Raw genomic sequence first — 9,599 nt, 5'->3', positions numbered from 1 at the left:
TTAAATTTTGAAATTTCATCACAAATCATTTAATTTCATAAAATATACATTTTCAACACAAGTCATTTAATTTAAAAATATGACATAAAAACTATTACATGTTTATAATTTATATTTAAAGTTGAATTAAAATTTGGAAATTTCATCACAAATTCACAATCATTTAATTTCATAAAATATAAATTTTCAACACAAGTCATTTAATTTTAAAATATGACATAAATCATTTAATTGCATAAAAGTTAAAAAAATATGACATAAATCATTTAATTTCATCACAATCATTAAATTTTCTACACAAGTAATTTATATTATATATTTTAAGATTTAAGTTGAATTAGAATTTTGAAATTTCATCACAAATCATTTAATTTCATAAAAAAGAATACAAAAAAAATTGAAAAAAAAAAGGAAAAAGCCCGGAACCGCCGGTTTTCGGCCCGGCCCAGAACCGCCGGTTCAGGGTCAGAAAACCGGCCCTTTACATTTCATCCGGGCCGGTTCAGGTTCGCCGGATTCTCGACCCTGAACCGCCGATTCGGGCCCGGAACTGGCGGTTCCTGAACCGGCGGCAACACTAGTCTCTGCCATCACTTAAACGGATAAATAAAAGAAGACAAACCATAAGTAGAGATGGCAAAAAAAAATCAGAACCGTGAATCGAACCGAACCGAAACAGTTCTGGAACTAGAACTGTGTGAGACGGTTCCAAACTGGAACCGAAACCATCTCCTAACGGTTCAGTTACGATTCTGATTTTGCGAACTATCGGTTCCTTATTTCGAACCGGAACCATGGAATCAGGAACCGCATCGAAACCGAATCAGAACCACGAACCGTGAACTGCCTCATTTTTCGGGCCTGGCAGTTTGCAGGCTTTGGTGACAGCCTTCTTTTTGGTGGCAGCCTTCTTTTGCTGCAAAAAATTGACGGGGAACGGTTGCAGCTGCAGTCCAATTTGAATTTCAAATTCAAATCCCAAACTCCCCCCAAATTCACCTCAAATTCTTCCTATAAATACACACCTTTAATTCCCTTCATTTTCCTTACACGAACTATTATCTCTCTACTCTTTCTCTGCAATTCTCTCTACTAAAGCTCTCTCTCTATTACTCTCTTTCTCTGCATTTATCTATACTAAAGCTCTCTCTCTATTACCCTATTTTTATAATCTCTCTTTCTTTAAGCATTCTCTCTACTACACTTCTTCCTTTTTTCATTTTTCATCCTCACTACAAAAATGGCTTCTTTCGGTTTCGGCTCTGGTCGAGTGGTGGCAAGGGCAAAACACCCGTTGAATACGAAGCTATCATTGGAAATAGACCATGCGCCCCTCGTCGTCTATGTGGGGTTATTATTCGAGATGATCCCGACAAATCAACCTATATTGGGAGTGAGGATCCTACTTTTCAATTCCGAAGGGTGACCAATCACCGTGAAAGTGAAGAAATAGAGGAGGCACAAATCCGTGCCGATGCTGAAATGGCAGCGCACCTTGCTCAACAACAATCCGATGACGAAATTCCATCAACGTACCAAACTCAACAAGACGATGCCGAGGCCATCGATTTGGAGGACGAGATGGACAAGATGGACGAGTCTGGAATTCCGCTCCGGGCCGCTAGACGATCGACGACGAGCAAGAAGGAACGAGCTTTGCGTTCCAACGTCTTCTCGGTGTACTTCAAAAAAGTACAAGTGAAAGATCCCGAAACCGGCAAAACTGTCATGAAGGCCGTGTGCAACCTTTGTGGCAAATCCTATGTTTTCAACGCATGGAGTCTTCATTTCTTATATTTCATCCCGTAATCTCAGGCTAAAGAGTCTTCATTTAAAAATCGGGGTGTGATAAAATGGATGGTTGCAATTTGATGTTATAAATTTGCAAATAAAATATGGATATGGACTGTGGGGATTTATTTCTATATATTTTCAGATAAGATTTTCTTTGTATACATTTTATTGTTTAAAAAGTATGCAGTACTAATAATCCACACAACTATTTCAAAAAAAAAATCTCGATCAAGAAAGAAAAATAAGTATGAATTATCATCATGCTAGGTCTTCTTATCTAATTTCTTACTCAAGCTCATCTGATGATGAGCTTGAGCAAATACTTAATGAATGTGATGTCAAACATTAATTGATGGATCAAACATATTGTAGCAAAGCTTATCAAAAATTAAAATGCTACAACAATCCACAAAGGTTCAGTATATGGTCGCAAGGTGATCCATCGTGATCGAGAAGTGGCAGTTCAAAACCTTTTCAATGACTATTTTTGCTAAAAATTCAACATTCAACAAAGGAATGTTTCGTAGACGTTTCTAAATATCTCAAAGTTTGTTCCTTCAAAATTTGTTCGTTCGTATTGTTGATGTTATAAAAAATCATAATAATTACTTTGAGCAAGTTATATGGGGAAACCGATCAGCTGAAAAAATATTGAAAATTAATACATCAGTAGAAGATGAAGAGATGATCTGAAGTTGGGAATACATCATAAGAAGTTGAAAAAACAAACAATTTAGTCGAGAAAAAATTGGCTTCACAACTATGTTTTAGTATAATAGATAGACGCGAGTTGTAAAGTATGATTTTAATTTAGTCAATGAAATACAACAGATGTCAAAAAATCGATCAACAATGAGCAAACACACATTAGAAAATGTGCGTTGATACAGTTCCCAAATTAGGGTGGTATCATCTCTAAGAAGATAATCATTTAGGGGTGAGCAAAATCGGACCAAAACCGACGGACCGGACCGAACCGATCGGTTTTTTCGGTCCGGGTCGGTTTTGGTCCATGTATTGGTCCGGTCCGGTCCTATTTTCTTGGACCAAAAATTTTTCGGTTCGGTCCCGGTCCCGGGGAGGCCAAAACCGACGAAAACTGGACCGAATCGAATATATATATTTTAAATATATAATTAATATTTTTATTAATATTATTAATATTTATATTAATTTCTAATATTTTTATTAATTTCTAATATTTTTATTAATATTTTTATTAATTTCTAATGTTTTTATTAATACTTTTATTAATATTATTAATTTTTTTATTAATTTTTAATATTTTAAAAATGGTCGGTTTTGGACCGAACCAGACCGAGGACCGATGGCGGTTTCGGTCCGGTTTCGGTTCGGTCCTAAGGTTTTGGTTGGTCCGGTTCGGTCCAAATTTTTTTGAAAATTCGATCCTCGGTTTCGTCGGTCCGGTCCGGACAGACTGCTCACCCCTAGAATCATTAGAGCAATTTTAGGTGTGATTGCAGTAACGATGGGTTGTTATCTCTCAAATCACGGTGGAGCTTATATGATTTATTTCCACCCTGCTAGAATACAAGCAACAAAACCTACCAATTCTATTGTTAATACAATCATCCCAGCACCCACATCTTGGAGAACAACGATACAGTGTAGAAACCTAAACCCATTTTATGTTCTGCTAGCCACAAATGTCGTTGCTTTTGATCTCGGGCACTAGCCTATATCAAATCTCGGATGACATTGGAGAGATTCGTAAATCACCCGAACCACATGAAACAGCAAGCTCAATCTTTTCGTGAGAGCAAGCCATCTCTCTTGGCCATTTCGTAGAGGGCAATGGCCATCAGGACTTTTGCATCAGCAGTAATACGCCACAGATCACGATAGGGAACTACACGGACCTGGATCAGTTCACCATGGTCTCTAAGACCTGTTTCTTTCCCCTGTAATTGTCTTATAATATCTTTATCCACACTTCCTCTGTATAGAAATAGACCAATGCCTTCATCACATCCACCCTGATATTTGAATTATCAGTTGAACAAGAAAAGAAGAGAGATGAAAAATAAATATAAAAATAGAAAATAAAAGTTACAGCTTGAACTGAGTACAAGTATTACATTTGCTAAATTCTTTGTTACATATGAATTCAGAGTGATTTTATATAATGACTATGAAAGTGGGCTCAACAAGTTGTCATTTGATCCTTCCTCTATATCTATATATATCTATCTATTAAAAAAAGCTTGTTTAACAAATTTTGATTTGCCTAATATATCCCTATGATTTACTTAACTTAAGGACAATAGTATAATTTAATAATATTATACTTATAATAAATTTAGACATATGTTATTATTTAAATTTTGTATTCTAATAATTCTCTAAGTAGTAGTACCATTAGAACTCTTCATCCATACAAATTACTATTCCCTCTGTCCCCAAAAAATAGTTCTACAAGGGGACATCACGAGTTTTAATAAAAGTAAACGAGTGTATTATGCGTGGAGAAAGAATCTCGTCTAAATGGTAGTGTTAATAATGATAATTAATTATATTGTAAGTAGAAAAAGAGGCATACCATGTCATCGAATAGGTAAATAAATTGATATATTGAGGGTAATATGTTGTAGATTAGTGTTTATAAATGGAAATGGACTATTTTTTGTGGACATACCAAAATAGCAAAAAGAGACTATTTTTCAGGGTCGGAGGGAGTATTATTATGTTCTATAAATTTTAGTTTTAGGATTACAAGTCAAAGTATCTATTTAATAGTTTTATTAGAAGTTTAATTTTCAGAATTCTTGGCAAAATTATGTATACATAAAACCTAGAACATAAATACTTTCATATAAATTTTCTTTTCATGTTGGTTGTTTTTTTCTAATGACTAACAAATATAGGCGAGCCTTAATTAATTAAATTATATTTTAATTATTTTTATTGTTTATATAGATGAGTTCTTTTCAAATTTATGAGTTTTTCAAAATTATGATTTTGAAAAATTATCCAACGGTTGATTTAGAAACATATTAAAGCGATAAATGTTACTATAGAAATATATGTAAATTGCACTCATCGAAATTTATTTATTAAATTATTCCTTTTGCGTGCGAATGCACGTCATCTTTTACTAGTGCATATAAATATAAATGCACCAACATAAATACATTCAAGCACCAGATCTATCTCAACGAAATAAGACATGACTTTTAATGTAACGTAAGATAATTAAAAGACTCTCACCGGAGATGGAAATACTTGGTTTCCAGTTGATGGGTCTAGAAAGGCAGTAAGATCAACTAGATCGTCCATGTTTAAGTGTAACCCCGTCTCCTCCTCAACCTGTCAGACAAGATCAAATAAGTGTATGGCAGGTAGCTGCACTTAAACTCATATACCTTTGTAGAATATAAAAGAAAAAATGAAGACAAACCTATGGGAATTAGGAGTTATATTGCATTAAGTTTCTGATCAAAACAGAATCATTGAGATGTAAGAACATTTAACACTTACCATTCCCATCCTATACAAAACCCCTTGCTGAAAAAAGATCTGTATAACGCCTTCAGATTAATTATAAAGAGTAGCTTCAAGATTCTGAGAAATGAAGTTTGTTGTTAAGCATTATTAGACTAATCTGCTTCCTATCAGGCTTATCATGTATTCACAATAACAAGAAAATATGACACAGAACACTATGATGTTGTTTCCTAAACAGAGCATTGAACTAGGGTGAAATTTGATAGTTTGAGAATAATTGCTACTAACTTATTCTGAAGTCCTCCGTATATAGACAATTTCATGAAGTAAATATCAGTTGCAACAGAAGAAGATAGGTAATATGGGATAAATTCATGAAAGATGCAGAGAAAGAGACCTCACGAACAGCTGTTCCACATATATCACCCTTGTCATCATCCAACATCCCAGCCGGTAATTCCAACATAAGCTTTCCAACAGGAACCCTGACCTTCCATGTTCGAAGAAGTTGATCAAGGAACAGGAGATATAAGTTCATGGTAACGTTTAATTGCTTAGAACAAAAATAATTAAACTACCTGCTCTGTCAGCACTGCATATGTTTCTCCATCTGAATCCAACAGGATCAGTACAGCAACAGCTGGTCCTCGTGCAAACACTATTCCTGGAACCTATCCATTTATGTACAATAGATGATCGTATATTGGTTTAACAAATAGAGAATCACTCTACATTAAACAAAGGATATTAAGTTATAAAAGAAATTGTTCACCCAGCTTCACCCTTTTTGTCTAAACTTCCTACTTCTCACCACCCTGGGATTAGACGACTTTAAGCATATTTTCTAGGAGGTACAAGTAAACAACCATTCAATCCATTGTTCTCCATCACCTAAGTGATCCATTAGCCAACTTTACTCGAGGTTCTTTTGATAAAGTGCATCAATAAAGAAAGAAAGGTAAAAGAGAAAACAATATATTTGAATACTGAGGAGCATTAGTCAAGAAAGACTCATTACAGGGACATAAGGTACCTTATTCCCTGTTTGTTTATGAACTACATCTGCTTTGAACTTCAAAAATCCAACACGCTTCCCAAACATGTCTATTCCCTGTCATTAAAAATTTTAAAAACTCAAACTTTAAGGATAAAAGTAGGGTTAATTGCATATAATATCACGAACTTTGTCCGAAATCCATTTTCCCCATGTTCTTTAAAAATTCCATTTTTTATCAAATACTTTGATATTTGTTCAATTTCCCCATGATTTTTTTTCCGATGACCGGAAAAATGACATAGCAGTGACGTGGATTTAATTTTACACGTAACACTGACGCGGAATATATATGAATTTTAAATTAGACATATAATATTAAATCATAATAAAAAACCCTAATTTCTGTTAATTTCTCATTTTTATCGGGCAAAATGAAATCAAAGATTGCTTTTGACGCTAGAAAAAAACGATTGCTTTTCTTTCCACCACCTCTATCGAAGGGTTCCTCTCCTGACCAGTGTCGAGATCTTCTAAACCAGTGACGCCGATTGCTCGTTGATTGCTGGCGCCGATTGCTTCGTGTTTTCAGTCTTCCAAATTACTGCGCCGATTGTTGGCGCCCTTGCTTCGCCCATTGGTGGAGCTGATTGCTGAAACGAGGGTTTTAATATTTAAACTGAAACGCATCGTTTAATTTATCGGAATGGCGTGTGCCGGTGAGCCACATCAGCGCCACGTCGTTTCCGATTTGAGGGTAAAAAAAACATCGTGGGGAAATTGAACAAATGTCAAAGTATTTGATAAAAAATGGAATTTTTAAAGATCGTGGGGAAAATGGATTTCGGGCAAAACTCATGATATTATATGCATTAACCCATAAGTATCATCCTCATATCTAAGTTTGTAGTACCAGCTAGGGTTAAACTTAATCATTTGCCCTTGTGCTATTTCACATAAAATAGAAAAGAATGTGATTCTGGAATCCTTTCATATTGCTCCAACATACATAGGTATAATTAATTAGGAAATTCTTAATACACCAATAAAAGTAATAGCTGCAATCTTGATGGATTGAGATCTTTTACAAACCTGAATGATAACCTGTCTTAAAGACATGTCTCCATTAGAAAGCAGCCCATTTTCTGTTTGAATGTTTTTCAACCATTGTTTGAATAAAGAACATTCTATGGCATTCCTGCAACAGAAATAGACTCACTAAAATCAGACAACCAGGTAATGCATGATCTGTCACAATGAACCTAGTAGTACTTAGGTAAACCGTATTAGTATATCAAGCTCCCTACCCATAACAAGAACATGGTAAGTGTAGCCTATCAATTGTACAAGCATCAAACATGTCAAAACAATAAATGGTTGATACCACTAATGCAACCTTTTCTGCACACCTCATTCTCGTATTTGGTACTTCAGCAACAGCAAAGTGTAAGTGATGCTAGCTTATATGTTAAACTAACAATAGTTCAGCAGCTAGATGGAAACCATACAACAAATCGTCAGCTATACGAGCTCCTTTTAACTTCAAATGACAATTAGATTCTCCAACTTTTCTTTTTTTCTTTTGCTATCCCACATAAGGATGTTCTCTCAGAATTGCAATGAGCATGAAACTTAAAATAGTTGTATCTCAGTTCTTATATTCTTTTTTGCAGCTTCATTCTCAGCTAGCAACATTGAAAAAGTCAAAGCAAGACTTCAGACAAATACTCCTGGTTTTTATGTGAATGTACGTTCACAACCATCTTTACCCTTTGATAAATCCTTGCCACTAGCATACACAAATTGCTTTTCTGCTGGGAAAAGTAAGTATGAGTACAAATTTAAACAATGTAAAACTACAATTATTATAAAAAAAAATTATCATCTATCAACAAGCTTACAATTTGAAGGGCATATATGCAAAAATATTTCAGTGATAATCAAGGTTTAAAACTCGGCTCCCCCTATTATTTCAACCTAGCATATTCATAATATGACAAGAACGTCTTAACTAAATTCACGAATTCATGTTCTATAGGAAAACTTTGATATGCCGTACTTCGAATTAATAAGAACTCAACGCTCAAATGGCAACCAGAATAATATCAAATCCACAAGCGTAAATTACGATTTGCCGATATAAATAATTCCCAAATCACAGCAAATTGAGCTAAGTATGAAAGAATGAGAATAAAGACATGCCTGAAATCAGACTCTGAGACACCGGCGGCGGCTACAACGGTGACGCATTGGTCGAGTTGAGCCGGGAGGGTGATCGCATGAGTGAGTTCTGGCGAGGTCGACTCGGTGGTCATTTTTAAAGCCCGAATTCGAGTAGCTCTATGAAGAGGTCGAGTGGGAAAACGAGTTGACTCAGTGAGTGATGTGTTGAAGCCTTTGGTGGAGAGAACGCGCCTCGAAACTGTGAGCACAAGCTGTGCGGGAAGAAGCGAAAGTGCTCTCATTTTCACAACAATTTAGTTAATGCCTCGTCGACGAATTTTCACCTAATATGATGATGTGTTAATATGGAAATACTCTTTTTCTTTCTCCATATAGAAAATCAATTTTTTAATTAAAAAAAAAAAAGGGGGAATGAGATTTAGTGTACCATACTTTATGTCTCACTTTATGTCCCATTTTTAATTTTATTTTTTTTTATATATTTTTTCTTCAATTTCAATTTTTTATGCTTTAGTTTAATTTTGTAATTATTAACTAGGGTTTATTTCATCAATCTAGGGTATATAATTATTTTTTATCATTTAATTTCACTTTTATAGCTAATAATAGATTGATAAATTCAAAATCATGGTATATACTTTTTAAAAAAAAATAATTTTTTGAAATAAAAATTAAATATAATTCATAGTATTATAATACATGTTATTTTTATAAAAAATATTTTTAAAATGATAGATATAAACATGGAACACAGTGGCACACACAAAATTGTGTGACACTGGATCTCGTCCCCAAAAAGGCACATGTTACAAATAAAAAAATTAACAAATTTTAAGTATTTTTGGACAATAATTCCTATATTTTATGTGGACGGACGGAGGAGTAATATTTGGTCACTTTTTGTGAAACCAGGCTTGTTATTGTAACTTTCAATTGATGGGTAGTTCTTAATTTCAAATGCGGTTTTTTTTAAAAAAAAATTCTTTAACTTCAAATTTAAATATTTTATGCTTTTTAATTATTGCAATTCCAGAACAGTTATTTCTAAAGTTTATATTTCAATATACTCTTCCATGAAAGCAATCACCGTGAATATCACTTCAATTCACACATAACTTCGAATCAAATCATCACGAGTTCTCTGTTTCCGAAAGTTGCCTCA

General features: G+C 34.2%; 1 protein-coding gene across 2 annotated transcripts; it reads right to left on the bottom strand.

Annotated features, from left to right (window-relative positions):
• Positions 1-3,272: 3,272 nt before the first annotated feature.
• Positions 3,273-8,766, bottom strand: LOC131026367 (nudix hydrolase 14, chloroplastic). Of its 2 annotated transcripts, XM_057956236.1 has the most exons (7): positions 8,456-8,766; positions 7,346-7,451; positions 6,293-6,370; positions 5,838-5,930; positions 5,657-5,749; positions 5,023-5,121; positions 3,273-3,791 (listed from the first exon to the last, which is right to left on the bottom strand). In XM_057956236.1, exons 1-7 carry the CDS (start codon positions 8,716-8,718, stop codon positions 3,558-3,560), a joined length of 966 nt encoding a protein of 321 aa, XP_057812219.1. In that variant the 5' UTR covers positions 8,719-8,766; the 3' UTR covers positions 3,273-3,557. The 2 variants fall into 2 exon arrangements, with proteins under 2 accessions (XP_057812219.1, XP_057812226.1); XM_057956243.1 differs by lacking the exon at positions 6,293-6,370.
• Between the last annotated feature and the right edge of the window lie 833 nt (positions 8,767-9,599).

This window comes from Salvia miltiorrhiza, chromosome 1, assembly GCF_028751815.1.
Source record: "Salvia miltiorrhiza cultivar Shanhuang (shh) chromosome 1, IMPLAD_Smil_shh, whole genome shotgun sequence".
Classification (NCBI taxonomy): domain Eukaryota; kingdom Viridiplantae; phylum Streptophyta; class Magnoliopsida; order Lamiales; family Lamiaceae; genus Salvia; species Salvia miltiorrhiza.
The sequence above is the reverse complement of the archived record's forward strand: the minus strand, read 5'-3'. Positions and strand labels throughout refer to the sequence as shown.